Raw genomic sequence first — 18151 nt, forward strand, 5'->3', positions numbered from 1 at the left:
CTTTCTTTTATTCTTTGTCTATTTGTTCACTGTAAATTCTCAAATATTCCTCGTTTTTAGTGTTCAGTCCCTTTCGATATAATCTCTTTTTTTTTAAGAAACCAAACTAGATACTTGTAGTACGCCAGAATTTTCGTCCGAAGATAATCCACTCTTTTATAAAATTAGTCGATAATTTGATTATATTCTTTAAAGACCGTACAAGGATGAAGAGTCGAAACTTTCAACTGTTTTAAATCCAATTTTCAATCGAAGAAAATCTAGGTCTAGACGTTTTATCAACAAACACATATGAAAAGCTAAGAAATTGAAGAAATTTCTAACAATTTTGTATTACTCATCTATTTCTTGAGATCATTTACATACAAATTTCGATAATCTTCTATAGATATCTAATAAATGTATGCCAAATTTCGAAATTATTCAATAAACAAAATACTAACCAATAAAATTACCTTTGCGGAACATTGCTCAAATTTTAATCCGGGGATAATCTATCAACTTCCATAAAATCTGCCAATAATTTGATTATATTCTATAAAGACTCCAATGGATCGAAACGTGGAGATTTATTTCAACATCAATTCTCCATCAAATAAGATCTAAGCATACGCCGATTTATCATCAAATATATATAGAAAAGATAAGAAATTGAATAAATTCATCTGTATATGAAAATTTGTTATTATTCGTTAAAAACCACTGTAAATATTCACTGCGGTGTGTTTATCACATACACCACCGATTTCTGTGAAAATTTGGATTCATATTGTACTTACCTTCTATTTCAAAATCTACCTTGAGTCCACGGTTGCTTTTTCATGGGGGTGGAGTGCAGAAATCGATAAATAGACTTATTCTAAGCTATCATTCTCCAAAAGTCGATCAACTTAGTCGCGATTGAAATTGTCGATTTTCAGGAAAAAAAACACGTTTTTAGATTGGAAAAAAGTGGAAAAATATGGACTTAATCGAAAAACCTGTAGAGACCAAAATTTTAGCTTATAAAAAAACAAAAAAAATCATGTATTTATGATTCATGCATACCCAATACAAACAGAATTGTTGTTTGTTGAAAGTTGATTGGTAATTTCAAATGCCAAAATTTATATGTATATGTATTCATCAATATATTACTATACATGTAATGATTTCTTCAAAAATGTGCTTTTGGTTTTTACTTCAAAACTTTTGAGCGATGAAGTCCCTCAAAAAAGCATTTTGTAGGTTTATTAATGAGCTACAAACGCAAATGGGCATATCTTACCCAAATTTCATCTTACAAAAAACGCCAAAATTTGCCGAAAAAAATCAAACAATTCTCTATTCTACAAAATGTTTCGTATCATTAATAGTTTTTGAGTTATTTTGAAGAAAATACGATTTTTAGTTAAACTACGAAAATAATTTTTCACTTCCAGCTCAATTTTTTACAAAAATTAGTACTTTAAAGGAGTCAAACACTCAGAGCATATTATTAGTACATGAATAAAGCAAGTTGTGAAGTGGCAATTAGTTTTTCAAATGGAGTGAAGGAGAGGGTGAAATTTTTGCAACGAAAAAATAGGAATCGACATTATTTTCTTCATAACTCGCTTAGTTTTAATGCTAGTAACTTTTTAAAGGACTTCAAGAAAGTTTTCATAAGTATTCTACGAAAAATGCGTTGGTTTCCGGTTATTGTACCCAGAAACTTTCCATTTTGGCGTTTGAAGATACCAATCATCTTTCAACAAGCAATAATTTCGTTTGTATTGGGTCTGCATGAATACACGATTTTTTTTTGTTTTTTATAAGCTACAATTTTTGTCTCCACAGATTTTTCGATTAAATACATATTTTTCCACTTATGCATTGATTGGACTAATAGAAATAGAAAAGTATTTCATAGCACTGCGGCCGTATGGAACCGTAGAGATCAGCATGGTTTGAATTTAATTCTTAATCATCAAACAGATATTTTATTTCAAAAACTTGAAAAAAATACGTTAGAATAATTTGTTAATAAAAATAACGATTTAATTTTATAATCATATTCATTCAAATTATCAGCATCAAAGGGTTCCGATCGTCAAATACAAAAGTAGTGAATTTTACTAGTTCAGGTGTTTTTGATAACCTTGATGAGATATCGAAGTGTCAGCAATGTCGGCACAGAATACGTACTCCTGGAAGCGTCTATTGGCTCACTCCACGGAAAAATCCGTGACTCTAGTTTCAACTATAGAGACACGGACATTTTTAAAGAAATGAGCCGAATAGAGCTTTATCCGTGTCTCTAATTTCAGCCGTAATTGTTACAATAGTAAGCTTTAACTCACGGATGGATACTGTCCACGGATGGATACTGTCCACGGATATATACCATCCACCTTCAGATGAAATCTCTCAATATATTTTTTTCATTCATTTGGAACGAATTATACGAAAAATTTATTAATAAATAATTAGATTGAAAGAATAACCTTACTAAGAACGTGGCAATTGGATACGGATGATTATTTTAGTTTAGTTTTAGAATTTCCATGTTTCTAAGATTGGAATTAGACCAGAGTTTTTTCCATGGAGAGTGGTGATGTTAGATCATATGGTAAATTTTAGAGACACGGAAAAAAGTTTCATTCTGATCCGTTTCTACAAAAATTTCCGGACCTATAAGTTAAAATGATGGAGGGTGGCGATTTCCGTGTCTTTAAGAGCCACGGATTTTTCCGTGGAGGGTGCCAATAGTTATCTTTCACTTTGCAATCCGTTTTAGATTGCAGTGGCTATACAACCGAAGTGACTATTAATTAATCACCGAATTGGAAGAAGAAGAAACGATTGGTATAATTCACTCTTAGCATATTGCGAAATGTTAATTTCGAATGTCGTAAAATTGATTTATTGCAGAAATTATCAACAATCTAAATACAAACGTCTCTAAGACGCAAAGCAGTAACTAATATTTGTGCTAATTCGTGTCGGCGGTGAGAATGTATTTGCCTTGGGAAATTAATTTGTAGAAAATTCGAAGAAAGGCTAATTGGATTGTTAGCAGCAGTGCCTAGCAAACGAAAGTCTGTGGTAAGAATGAAGGAACACCGCAAGAGTTTATTTTAATTTTGTTTGCAAGTAATCGGAATTGCTTGAAAGTAATCAGCACTTCGTTATACTAGCTGATTAGACGTCATTACCAGTTGATAAGTTCAATATTACAGCCAATCTGACAATTTAAATTTAATATATAACAAATTTCAATCGCCAAAAATATCCAGATCTTAGAAATATCATTTTTTTTAACAAATTGTGATTATAAAAGTTGATAATTATTTGGAATTATTCTACTGATTTGTAGATATGAAAAATATAGGGAATTAGCAAAGATATCTTTCTTATTTTGAAAAAATTATCATCTATTCAATAATTTATGGTCACTATAATCATGCATTCATAAGTTGGAATTTCTAGAACCATTGGTGATGTTTAAACAGACTATTTACTTCTAAACAACTACTAAAATAAATTCATGCTCATTATTTTTTTAACCCTGATCTAGAAGAGCAGAAGACACATATTTTTTGATACGTTAGGCTAGATTTCTCTCTACCCGCCTAAAAATATCTGCTTGTTAGAATGTTTTTCTCAGATTTGTGGTTTAGAAACAATATTGTGGCTTAACGGCTTATACGTTTAAAATTTGATTCCGTAATAATGAGAAAACATAATCCAGCTTTTCAAACATATATTTACATAAGTTTTTGGTATGAATGAATAAATACACAATCAGTAGATATCTGCGTTGATAGATGAAAGTCACTACAAGTTTTAATTCAGTATTTTCTATCAGAACCATATTTTGAATGACATCAAACTCTTCAATTATTCACTCATTATAATGTTTTTATAGAGATCAATCGCTAGGTTTTTTTAAAAAAATAGAATAACGGATTTTGTGTTTTGATTGATTTCAATCAGATATCATACTATTGAGTAAAATACTGTAAATAGAAAGTTTATTGTAATTACAAACTTTTTGGAATAAAACCGAGAACTTTTTGCCTATTTAGAGAAATGTTTTGAGTTTTTAAGTTGAGATAAAAAATATTTTTTGAGTTAAATTGTGATTAAGCATGAAACTTGGACTCACTACTACATACCTGAAGCAAAACAGTTGTCAACCAAGTCATATGAAAAGGACATAACGCAAGAAACAGCTGGCAACTTTATGAAGCATTTATTTTGACATACACACACACACACACACACACACGACGTACTGGTCATTGACTGAGAGGGAAACTTTTAAACTGACTACCACTGTACTGGATTGGACAGATTGAAAAAGAAAATCTCCTAGTAATAGATAGAAAACTATGATTTACAATGAACTGAAACTCTCCAGATTCAACTCCCAGTGACTATTCTATGTTTTAAATTTCGAAAAATGATTTTAGGATAGAATTAATCAGATTAGGAAAATATAGGTAAAACAAAAACTGCTTTTTAGACTTGAAAATGACACTGATAGGTTGAAAAAAGAATAAATTGATTTTGTAACGATCTTAATGAATAGAATAGAATTTAAATGATAGAGAAAAGTTACAAAACCGAAGAGGAATTGTCTTATGTATGAAACCTTAGATATATCTATAACTTCCTTAGAAGGGTAAATTTGAATCTATGTATTTTGAAATAACCGACATTTATTTTTTTACCGTTGAATTGGTTAGTCAGGGTAGAAGTAAATTCTGTTACCTGGTTCTTAATAATTGCAACGCTGCTAGAATTATACTGAACTTATCAATTTCCTCTGTCCTATACATAACAACTAGGGTTTCCAATGGTGAAAATCTTTAAGAAAATAGGAATTTCAAATATTAACCTTCCTTGGTGCACATCGCAAGATTTCCTTCATTCAGAATAATTTTCAAAAGTTTTATTATCACAGATCTCATGTTACTACATCTTATAATGATTATATATTACACATTAGGGTAGTTCATGGTGATATGGCCAGTCGTCTGCGCTTGACGTTAGTTTGAGATCGCAAATCAAGTATTTTATTGCTTTTATCTTAGACCTAATTCAAAAATTGTCATCACATATTGGTTTCTATGATGTTAACGTGATTTCATATTCTATTTTGTATTAATCTTACTTACTCGTCAAAATTATTTCACTTTGTTAGTGCTTTTGTTGTTTGTATGGCCATCTTATCCTAGAGGAATGGTTTATATGGCCATATTTTTAATGCTTGTATGGCTATACTATTTTTATTTGTCAACCAATTTATTTTTTGTTCTAAGATGCTAGAATAATTGGACACAAGGGCAGCTATCAAGTATCAAGCAGTAAATGGTATTAAAAATGAGAATGTCATGTAACAACTTAACATAATAATGATTTTGTGACTCGGTTTTTGGAAAGAAATCAAGATATTAAAATTGGTAGCTCCGAGGTAATATCAATTGCTCGCTTGAATGGTATGAATTATGTAAAATCATATTTCAACCTTTTAGAGATACTTGAAGGATAACGAATTGTTTACTAAGCTTTCCAACATCTTCAATATGGATAAAAAATGTCAGTACTTTTGTTTGTATGACCATTTTATCCTAAATATATGGTTCTTTGTGAATTATGTCCCATCCAAGGAGTTGGCGACCCTGCTAAAAAACGTGCAGAAAACAAGTAGTAGAAATACTGGTTTCAAAAGAAAATATTAAAAAAAAAAGAAAACAAAAAATAGAGAATAATATTAAAAATGCCAAGTTTCGTTTGTATAAAAAGAAAGCAGAATCAGCTTCTGAAGAAGAATGTGAAATATATTTGGATACTGAAGATCCAGTTGTAGAAGACTACAAATATGATTGTATAAGTTGTGGTAAAAACTAGTATAAAACTGAAAAAATCGAAGATTAGATTCAGTGTATTCACTTTAATAAATGGATGACCGAAAATTATACTTCGTTTGAATATACACACGACACATGTGGAAAAAGGTAAAGGAGAAGACTGAACACCAGGAAAATGAAAGCAAGGAGAGAGGAAAAGTAAAAAGGACGAGGAAATAATATCTGTCAAGGATGGGTCGGATAAGAAGGCCATTTACTTAGCTTAAGAAAAAGTTAATTACTAAAATGTCAATTGATAAATCGTTACCAAAGTCTGTAAAACTAAAGTTGATTAATAAAACATTAATAACAAGAATTTTCATTTCTTCTTGCTACTACTGTGAAAAAATACGACCGAATCACCTCGAATTACCCTTTTTTATATTGTTTCCTATAATTTATCTCTATAAAAAATATGAAAAGTGAGTTAACCAGAAGAATAAGATATCCAGAAATCCTTCTGAGCTCACTTCTTCCGGTATTGTTATAATTAAATCGATTATATTTAGCAGGAATAGCCATACACCTAACACACCCATGTTCTTTGATGAATAAGTTAATCTGAATAAATAGAGGCCATAAACACAGACATACCTTTAATTTGTAATCACTAGCATTTCGCTCTTAATTATCAAGAATTAGGACATTGTATTGCATGTGTTGAAGCGGTTTTCACACCAATTATTTAAGTGGCTACGAGAATTTGATCTATTAGCACAATTAGTGTCTACCACCTCGTTTAAAACAAAATTATATACATTGCAATGGTGCAGTTGTAGTGTTGAAGAAAATAAATAATTTACATAACTCTCCCTAGCAATTAACTGGAACAAAATGATTTCGATTCCTATACAGCTTCACTTAGAAAAATAATTATCTTTCGAATAGAAACTACCGGATTTATGGTTCACTTCGGTATAGTGAAATCAATTATTCAGGGAATTTTGTGAGGGAACGAATAGATTAGTTCTATATCATTCATTAAGGCTTGTTCGGCATCAGTCGATGCGGCAAAACCAGATTTGGGTAGTTTGTTTGAAAACATTTGTATATATTAATAAATTAGTTGAATAACTTATTTACAACACATACTATTTGAGAAGTTACGTATATACAGGGTATTCCACGACGAGTTAAAACTATTTATATATGGCAAAATATATATAGTAAAATCATGAAAATGTCTAGGTTTGGGTTTTTGGATACGAACTTTTTAACTTTTAAACCCTGTATATTGATTCATTTTTGAAATCTACGGAAAATTTTAGTATACTTTATTCTGAAAACTTCTTTCGAAAAATGCATACTTTTTGAGATATTCATTTTTTTGTAAAAAATTTGACCGTTGCAGACCCTTATAATTTTTTATTTTACGAGAATACCCTTAAAGATATGGAAATAGTTTTTATTTGGTTGCTGTAATCAAAATTGGACGTATTTGAATCTATGCTGAAAAATTTCTCATTTCATACAGGGTGTGTATGAAAAGTATTTAAAATTTAACTTCGTAAATATCAAATTTCTTTATTTTTATAAATAGAACCACCCGGTTTTTTCTATTCAAAGGCATTCAGGGGTACAAAATAAGGCAAATTTATGTTTACCTAAACCTTATTGTTATCCAGATATTAAATGGTTTATGTAAATTTTTAGAGATGCAGGTGTAGACTAAATTTTATTTTGACCCGTTGATACAAGCACTAAAAAATAAAAAAGTATTTTCCTTCATCTTGTAAAGATCTGTAAAAAAATCAAATCAAATTGTATTTACTAATCCTATACCAACTTTTATTCGCTTCCGAGATATTTGGGGTTGCAAACTATTATTGTATTTTTAACAAGTTTTAATTTCTTATGTATAGTTTTATTTGGCCTTGTAATTAATGACACTTATTTAACTGTCATTAGTCAATTGTTGATACTTTCCAAAACATTTAGCATCTGGATAAGGGTAAGGTTCAGTTATAGGAAAGTATATACCCCTTAATGTATTACAATAAAAAAACCGGGTGATTTTACTTATAAAGGCGAAGTTAAATTTTAAACACTTTTTATACACACCCTGTAAGAAATGGAAAATTTTATAACATGGATTCAAATAAGTCTGAACCTGCTTAAAGTAATCAAACAGAAATTATTTTCATATATTCAAGGGTATCCGCGAAAAAAAAAATAATTTATAAGGGTCTGCAACGGTCAAATTTCTCATAAAAAATTAGTAACTCAAAAAGTATGCGTTTTTCGAAAAAATGTACTAAATTTTTATGTGGATTTCAAAAATATATTAATATACAGGATTTATATTTGTAATAACAAAGTTACAAGCGACTTCTGGTAGTACCGGAAGTCTTTTTAGTCAAAAAGATTGTAGCCGAAAACCCAAACCTAGAAATTTTCATGATTCTAGTATAAGTATTTTGTCATATACAGATAGTTTTAACTCGTCATGGGACATCCTGTATAATAACAATGATTACATTAGAAAACCGCGATATTCATATGGGGTGAAATAAAATTTAATGTCGCTTCTAGGAAAAATTCTCATAACAATTTATGTGTAAACGGAAAACCATGAATGGGTTTATTTTCGAAGAATTGCCGGAATTTAGGTGTGATAAATATTTTGTTTTACTTCTAAAAGATATCATATTGGATTGTATTGCTTCACCATTTTATTGCATTTCGATCTATCTATATCTTTTCCAATAGATCACTAAGTCCATCGAAGATAAAGTTTTAGTATTTTGTTTTCTCAATAATTTTTACAGATTATTAAACCTTATTCGTTCCGACGCTTGAAAAAACGCTCAAAATAACCGTAAACACCCGCGGTTGTTGATTTCCAGCTAATTGATTTAATGTCGTTCATTTCATAAATTTGGACTAACTATTCATATATCAACTGCTGACCCCTCAGGGCCCTAAGGTAAGGCAAAAATTTGAGGCTCAATTTTCCATAAATTTCTATTTGCGGAAAGCGAACCGTGGCCGTGTCGTCAAAATGCATCATCGTAAACATTCGACTGTAACTACTTTTTATAAACTAAATATGATATTTTGGTATCAGTAATTCAAATTTTGTAACCTCATTTTCACAAGAAATATATATATATATATATATATTAATCGGGTTAAAACGTTCTTCGCCGTCTTCCGATTCCCAGTTTCCATTTTTCTCGATCTTCCCAAAGATCTTCTTTCAATCCTCTCTCTCGAATATCCTTCTCGATACCTTCTCTCCAACTTAATCTTGGTCTTCCTCTCTTTCTTCTTCCTTGTGGTGCCCAATTTAAAATTTATTTGGGTATGCGGTCTTCAGGCATTCTTTGGACATGTCCGTACCATCTTAACTGATTCACCCTAATGTCTTCCGTAATCGTGTGTTGCACCTTCATGATCTCCCTGATTCTGTCGTTTCTTATTTTTTCCAGTCTTGATATTCCTGCCGCGCGTCTCCAATAATCCATTTCTGTGGCTTCAAGCATTTTGACTGTTTCTTTTAGAGGCCAGACTTCGCTACTATATGTTGTTATACTTTTTATTATGCTATTGTATATTCGATGTTTGTTTTCCTTGGATATTTGTTTGTCCCACAATACACTATTTAGTTGTCTTATTGCTTGTCTTCCTTGGTTATTTCTTTGTGCTATTGCTTCATCTAATCTTCCATCATTAGTGATGACCATGCCTAGGTATTTGTATTTTGAACAATGACTTATTTTTTGTTGTGTTTCTTCAAGTATTAAATTTTTTTGTTCTCCTCCAATACACATATATTCCGTTTTACTGAAATTTACTTCTAGACCCCATTTCCTGTATTCCTCTACTAGCTTTCTTGTCATATATTCTAAGTCTTCGTAGTCCTGTGCCAAAATTATTTGGTCATCTGCAAAACACAGGGTATATAGTGTGGAATCGATTAGTGGAATGCCCATGTTCTTACATTTTCTTTTCCAGTGTGCTAGTGCGTGCTCCAGGTATATCTTGAAGAGTGTGGGCGACAGACAGCATCCTTGTTTTAACCCCTTATTGATGGAGAATCCTTTTGAGACCTTGTTTCCTATTTTTACTTGTGATTTACTGTTTTCATAAAGCTTTTGTACTGCTTTTATTAGGGCCGCATTTATATTTGTTCTTTCCAAGGCATCCCATAGTTTTGTTTGCGGTACGCTGTCATATGCTTTTTTAAGGTCAACATACAAAAGGTGGAGTTCTTGATTTTTGGCGGTTTTCTTATCAATTATTTGCGAAATCGTAAATAAATGATCAATAGTCGACCTCCCCGCTCTGAAGCCTGCCTGTTCTTCTGCCTACATGTTGCAATATTCCTGTTCTGTCCTATTTTATTTTTTATGATGAATTTATTTTTTATGATTTTTCCATAAATTCTGGATATTGTACACAGCTCTGTAAGTCCTCGGTAGTTGTCGCAATTTTCTCTGTCCCCTTTTTTATATACGGTAGTCATATAAGATGTTTTCCACTCTTGTGGTAGCGCTTCACCATTTATACACTTCTGGAAAAGCATTTCCAGATGAGAAAAAAGTTTTTCAGTGCCATTTTTAATTTACTCTGGTGCTATTTGACCCGGGCCTGGAGATTTTCGATTCTTTAGTGACTGACAAACGTCTTTTACTTCTTTAATTGTAATTCTACGCGGAGATGTGATGATGTTTATATTGTCCTGTTTATGATTTTTGAACTCTGATCTTGTTTCTGTAAACAATTTAGAGAAGTACTCATCCCATTTTTCTAATGTTATTGGCGATATAAGATTATTTGATCTATCTTCTCGAAGAGATTCTAAGGTTTTCTGTGTTTCTGCTGCCTCCTAGGTAGGTGTTTATTTGAGTGCAGGTCTTTTCCCATGTCTCGTTTTTCTTTCTTTTTCATTTTCACAAGAAAACCAACGACAAAAAAACCGCAGCCTTCATAGACGAGTTCATCAAAGAAAGAAGTAGTGGTACCAACACAACAAAAAAACTCATTTTCTACCTGATCAAGATTGTACTTCTTAGACCTTTTTATTTGATTTTCGTCATAAATTATCTTAATTTTAGATCTCTTCTGGTAGAAATTAGATTTTTATCAAAATATTCTAATATTTTACAGTTACTTGATAAAGCGACTATTCCAGCAGAAGATTTTTAAACTACTGATGAAGAAACTCGCTCCAATTAACCTGAAGTTGTGTCTAATTCGAGTGCGACTTCCACTAATCAACATGTTGTTTGCACAAAATGTTACTTTCGTTAATGAATAAATATTTCGTTCGCATTGTGATGCTTAAACTGTCTTCCACTGCAATTAATTCTTCATGTTTCAATACGTTAACTCAAATTAATGGAATCCTCAAGATTATCACTAAATACAAGTAGGGTGAACAACCTACTACCACGAACTACTTTTTTTATTCCATCAAATTTCAATAGTTAATATCGGTTTAAAAAATTATAATCATATTTTTTTGGTATACTTCGAAGTTGAATATGAATTATCATCGATAATATCATCAATTCGTTATCTACGCTGTGCAATATTTACTGATCCTTTTTCACTATTTTCTAATATTATAGGAATCAAATCGGGTGGACTGAAGGTCCATTTAACATAAAGTCTCCTAAGAATTATCATCATGGAAATATTAAATATTATATTCAGTTAAACTCTGATTGAAAAGTCTAATAATGTCCCATCATGTTGACAGATGATAGTCCTTCAATTCTGATGATAAATTAGAATGGAACCATGATTTTCTAATGAGTTTCGTAGTCAAGGAATTTATAGGAACCTGAATGTTCAACAATCCGTAGCTTGTAGCAACTATATTATTGACGAAAGCCCCACAACCACAATACTAAAGAAACTATCAGTTCTTGCGTTTTTTATTCTATGAAATTAATGTAGCCCAGCAGCTTTCTAGTCTGTAGCGCAATGAAAATATCCTGTTTCAACTTGGCATATATTCGTGTGTATTTAAATCCTTTGCCCACTTCGTTCATATTTTCTACAAAGATTTTTTTTAGTTCAAGATGGAATGGAATGTGGAATGGAGAGGAATGGGCATTTTTCAGTCTACAAGAGGCACATCTTATTATTCATTGATCCTGGTTGAACAAAAAGGACCAAATCAAGCTCTCCCAGAAGCCCCATTAAAATTTAAATCACCAAATATCTACCACTCGCAGCAGACCTGGATCATTTTATCTTGAAGGAGGCGTTTATTTTTGAATGTTTTTTTCTATGGCCATTGAATGAACAGCTGGTACAGAGGATTTCAAATTTCTTAACCAGTTTTCAATGACTCTACAGAAAACGACACTCAATAGAAAGAATACTTGATTTCGAGTTTATGGATCAAATAATCGATATAATAACAAGCCTATTATTAAATTTTCATATTTTAGAACGCGAAAAATGCCCATTTTGATGTAAAAAAGTTTGATTGTTGTTTTGACAATCCCAAATCAAATTCTGGATCATAAAATTCTTTTTACGCAATGAAATGTGGTTAGATGGAACCGGAAGTAGGCGTGATGGGGTAGATTCACATTCCTTGGAGCTTTCTAAAGATCGTTTTTTACATCTATTACTTCCTGAAACAATATTCTGACAATACAGAATCTCAATTGGTACTGGTCAATTAGCAAAATTGCACAATTGCACATTTTTAAAAAATACTCTGGCTTATCACCTAACCATAAATTCTCTATAAATATAATAAAAGTTTACGATTTATCATTCGTATTGTTAATAAAATATCAGGACTGCACAAAACCAAATTTACGAACGGAAATCAAGAATTCAAATTTAAACATACTCTGTATATTTGGAGGAATTGAAAATGGTTACTTATTCAAAAATGTCTCCAATACTAATAACAAGCAAATTCTGAAGAACGCTGCTACAATTGATGGTGTATAAAATTTGGTGTACGATTAGCGCTCTCGCCGTATAAATTTGCGTATCCGCCAAAATTAAAAAATTAGGTGTCGAATATGGGATTCAACTATTTTAAGCTTTTGTTTTGACACAAACATCATACAAATCAATAATTCGGTTTCTTTTTAGCCAAATTTGAACATGATGGTGAAGACAACATCAAGATACCACACTATAGTATCTAAAATAGAAGATTGTATCGAAATGGTGAAATGGGATTGACCTGACAATGTTAATTTTACATAATAGCGAGTAAGCTCTATTTAATAAAGAAAGTTGTCTTTGACATTAGTCCGAGTTAAATCGATTTTCATTATTGGTTGAAATAGGTTACTGGCACTATAGATGCTGGTAAACATGAAGGTGAATACCACAAATGCTATTAGAAGTTTATCTTTGATGTTGTTTTCCATGTAGTTGAAAGTAATTAAAAAAGAACTGACTCATAAGATATAAAAACTGTTTTATCATACTTTAGACTTCTGAAACATAATAGCATAATTAGTAATGGAAGATCTCGAGGAAAATGTCGAGAAAAATCCTAATAAAAATATTCTCTTTTCGTTATTTGTGTTTAAATTGTTTTACTGCTGTACCAAAAAATTCATAAGAAACTCCATCTCAAAATTGAACAAAATAATAAAATCTCACAATTTTCTGGATGTCAAATTATATAAATTTAACAATAACAAACTAAATGATCTATAAAATCAACGTCAAGATATTTAAAATTCAATTCATCTTATTCAAAAAAGCTCAGCGATATTGAATTTAGCTTATAGAGCTACCCAACTATCTTGAATCTTGCATTTAGATATATAGCAAGTGAAAAACCATTAACTACAATGTGAAAAAATAATTATACATATTCAATAGACTCATCTTTGCCATACGTGCAAGGACTACAACAAATACCAACTGTTAACATTGGACAGACAACACAATATTCTTAAAATAGATCACAAAATCATCAATTAATTATTGTTGCTGGTTTCATTCTTATTTCTGAGATATGACAAATAACGATAAAAAATAATTGAATGTATCTGAAAATAGTGTTTATTTTGATATTTATGTTGCAAGTGATCTATTGAAAATTGTCAATGTAAAATAATGTTTTGATATAAGCAGCAATAAGTTGTTTTTAAACCAATTATACCTAGAATCAAGAGAAACGGAATCAGATACAAAAAATTTAAGAACTTTTGAAAATATCTCATCAGCTTACCAACTAAGAGAAAGAACCAGAAGATATACGAACGCCAACTCGAAGCACCAGCTCCACACATCTGGCTACCAAACTTTCCAACCTCCAAAAACATTAAATTGAGTCACAGTCACCCACGATGGATTTGCACTCGAAGTTTGTTGGCAAAAAAATCGAGTTTACACACACTTCAAGTCCGAAAATACCGGAACGCGCTTCCGAAACTTTCGAAAAACAAACGCGTGATCCGCGCGCGAAAGCTGGAACTCCGATGCGAAGCGAGTGTTGGTGAAACAGAAGTCGAAAGCCCGATAGTGGCACATCGGCAGACAAACGGCAGTTGTAATGCGGATGCCGAGGATCGCATGGTACAGTTTGAGATGTCGTGCGGCACGAGAACCGAAGACGGACGCGCCAGCGCTACGGCCACCGCCGCATAAATGGTATATCAGTCTTTGACCGTAATTTGAACTTAGAGGTTGTTACTGATGAGTAAATGCCGAAACCATTTTACCGCATTTGAGAAATGGTATTAATTGAAATCCGATGTACTAGGCATATATCCAACAAATACTTTCGACATCAATGTTGACTTTTTTATAGCCAAGAGTGATTATCATTTCTTTATTACGATTGCTCAATAAATTTTATTTTTTGAGATAAGCGAAAAATCAGAGGTCAGAGGGAGCCAAGTGAGGTGATTAGGATCGATTTTGCTAAACTCAAACTTCATTTTACACTTTTCACGATTGTTTTTTGGAAGTTCGGTCAAAATATTTATCTTGACTGCATGATACACACAATGCCTCAACTTTTCTATGGGGTTAATGGAGAACTGATAGGAGAGAAAAGTTTGATGTCTTATCGTAGTATTGTGTCCAGTATACAAACGTTTTCCATATATACAGTGTGTCTACTTAAGTTGGAACCATATCTAAAACTTTTTTATTAAGAGTTTTATAAAAAAAAGTTATTCTTGATAAAAAGTTTTGAATGATCCCAAATCAAAAATACAATCATCAGATATCAATTTTTCGAAGCAGTATTGTCAAAAAATTTTAATTTCGTGCAAGAGTTAAGTATCTTTATTTTTCACAATTCAGCAAAATATTAAAAAGTAAAGTTGTTTGAATTAAAAGTTATATTTAAATATGCAATTACAGCCATTTGTTATGAAAATTCAGGTTAGCTTTGGTTACGCAGTCGCCTAGATCGCATGCGTGCTTTCTTCTGCCAGCGTAGCATCTGTACGGAGCAATCGGAGGTTGAAAAAAAAAACGGGCCTCGTGTATGTATGGGAATGCAATAAATGGTTGGTATAATTAAGTTTACTCATTATAGACCTCATTTTCAGCACTTTAGCGAAATATATTGTTTGAAAAGTGGATTATAACTCGTTTCCTGTTTCATATAGATAATAGCCTATGTAAGGATATTCTGATATCCTGTAATTCGAGCTGGAAACCCTATTTGAGCTTCGAGCTTCAGCATTTGATATTTTCACTTGTATATAGTAAATTGGTTAATCTTAGCAAAATATTGATACACGAATATTATTTAGGGATATAAATTCATACTACAATCAAACATAAAGTCGATGTATAATATTTTCATAATGATCGCAAATAATAAAGGTGTTATTCGATAAACGACAAATAAATAATCTTATAATCCATAAGATAAAAATTATTATGCTGGAATAGCTTCTAAATTAGTTCCCCGAAGATTTGCATCGATCACATACCCTGTATAATGAATGTTAAAGTATGCTAGAACTAAGAAAATTGTTCCGGTAAATTGAGATACATTCTCCAACAGTCTTTGATACATGAGACAGCTCCTGGGAATGAGTGTTCATCAGAATATTTATGAAGACAGGAAACTTCGAAGTTAAAAATGAGATAAGTAATTGGCCGCGTCATAGTCTTGTCAACACAACATTCATTTATTAATGATATGCGAAATTTGAGCGTATTCATCCTTTAGGCAATAAGTACTTTTATTCAAAGTAATTAAAGAAGGAATTTTACAGAGAATTCTATACTTATGAAGTCTAAACTCTCTTTGAAAACTTTTTCTACAAAATAATTAACAGATAAAAATTTACTCACAATTATTTAGTTGAAAAGTTTGAACTCTTTGTACAAAAGTATTTTATTCAACAATAAACAAAAGGTGTTTTGGACAAAATAAATTAAAACATGAATTGTTATGTGGATGTGCCGAATTGAATGCTTGATCTAGATACTTTGAACAAGTAATTATCCAAAAGTTTGTTTTCTGTTAGAAACAATGCCGAGAGGGTGGTCTACTGGATTCATCATACCAATAATGAAGAGAGGAAATCCCAACATATTTAGTAATTATGGATGTATTAGTTTGCTCAATACTGTATATAAAATGTTGGTTGTGGAACCAGAAATAGGTGGGTTTAAGATAAGGGAAAGCAACAGTAGAGGCCAGAAAAACTATGAAACAATGGGTCGAAAAAATCTATGAGCACAAAATTAGTATGCAAATGCTATTCATCGACTTCAAACAAGCATTCGACAGTAACCCAAAAGTTGATGCGATTGATGAAAATCATCTGAGAAATTCGAAATAAATGTTAAGTAAGGCAAGGACTTATTTTTCAAGAGTGGAAGGCATAGCGTATACTGATGGATTAACTCCAATAGAAGAGACCGAAAAAGTCTCGAAGACACGTTAGAAGAAAATATGAGAGCGATAGATGAATAAGTATTGGAAGTGGATCAGAAGAAGACGACATATATGGAAAGAAGGAAATTCACACACAAGGAACAGTAAATATAAATGACCTCATCTTTAAGTATTTTGGAACAATGATAAGCTGCAAAAATGACACAAAGAATCAGACAAGACAAATAATCCATGCAGAGAAAGAGAATAAACCGAGGAACCAAATTCTTAGTCTACAAGACTGCGGTAGAACCAGTAGTTACATAAGCCGCGGAAACTATGAAAATAACAAATAGGGACAAAGACCACTAACGATATTTGGAAGAAAAAAAATTAGGGAAATTCGTGGACCAGAATATACTTTCGTGTAATTAGACTGTAACGATTCTGATTACTCACATTTCAAACTTTAATTACGATAAAACGATAATAAAGAGAAAAAATAAATAGATAAAAGATAATTGAATCAAAAAGAATATAATGGTACAGATACATCAAAAGAATGGTAAAACGGCAGAGTTCCAGCCCAGAAAATGGACGGGAAGATAAGATTGTACAAGATATGCAACGTCTAGGTGTACGTGATTTAGACAAACAAATGCAGAACATAAAGAAATAGAAAACAATAGTCGATGCTTCAAAAACATATGTCAATTTTTAATTAAATAGTGATATAAGGTATGCTGACCATCCACAAAAACATAGGGTGGAAAGGGTTCAACAAGCTTCAGCTGAGAAGCTTTTTAAACATTAATTCCACAAAAATCATGGGACAATACATATCCGATTCTTCGGGAATTCTATGTACTTGAATTATCTCTATTCGTGAGAACCCTATTATTCCACAAAAATAAATTTTGGCTTAAGTTAGAAAGCGTAGAGCTCTCGTTTTAAAGATATTAACAGATATAATGAACAATTTTTTTTAACTATATATCAATATTTCAGCTATATTAGCGTCTTGACTAAATATATACCCCACGTGTTATACAAATTTCTCTGTTACAGACAAAAGCCGTTGACCGACATGTTAATTGAAACCACAGCGCATGAAAAAGGTGCTTGAATTAATGATGAAACGTGGGTCCACACAATATTAGCCGCATTATCCAAGATACGACGTAAACGAAAGCGGAACACAGGCTGCAGCCAATGCCATTCTGAAACAATGTTGAAGAGATGGTAGTTCTGTAACTGATATCTGTTATAGAAGAAAACTTGTTCCTAACGCAAGTTTTGCGTTAATACAGAATAACTTGATTGTTGATGTTGATGAAGAATTATTGTTTACATTAATATACAAAATAGATAATAAAGACTAAAATCTAATTAAAAAATGTTGTTGTAATAATAAGTATTACATTTGACAATTCTATGATAGCCCTTTCACACTTCTTTTCAAATTTCCTCTAGAGTTTCAAGAAAA

The 18151-nt window shown here is 31.5% G+C and overlaps 1 protein-coding gene across 1 annotated transcript in view; it reads right to left on the reverse strand.

Moving 5' to 3' along the window:
* The window catches only part of LOC130450215 (uncharacterized), a 323885-nt gene extending 309488 nt beyond the window's left edge, over positions 1–14397 (reverse strand). The window contains exon 1 of the mRNA XM_056788487.1: positions 14047–14397. Coding sequence (XP_056644465.1) covers positions 14047–14140 — 94 coding nt within the window. The 5' untranslated portion in view covers positions 14141–14397. The remainder of the gene's footprint in view (positions 1–14046) is intronic.
* Between the last annotated feature and the right edge of the window lie 3754 nt (positions 14398–18151).

The sequence above is a fragment of the Diorhabda sublineata genome, chromosome 11, assembly GCF_026230105.1.
Source record: "Diorhabda sublineata isolate icDioSubl1.1 chromosome 11, icDioSubl1.1, whole genome shotgun sequence".
Classification (NCBI taxonomy): domain Eukaryota; kingdom Metazoa; phylum Arthropoda; class Insecta; order Coleoptera; family Chrysomelidae; genus Diorhabda; species Diorhabda sublineata.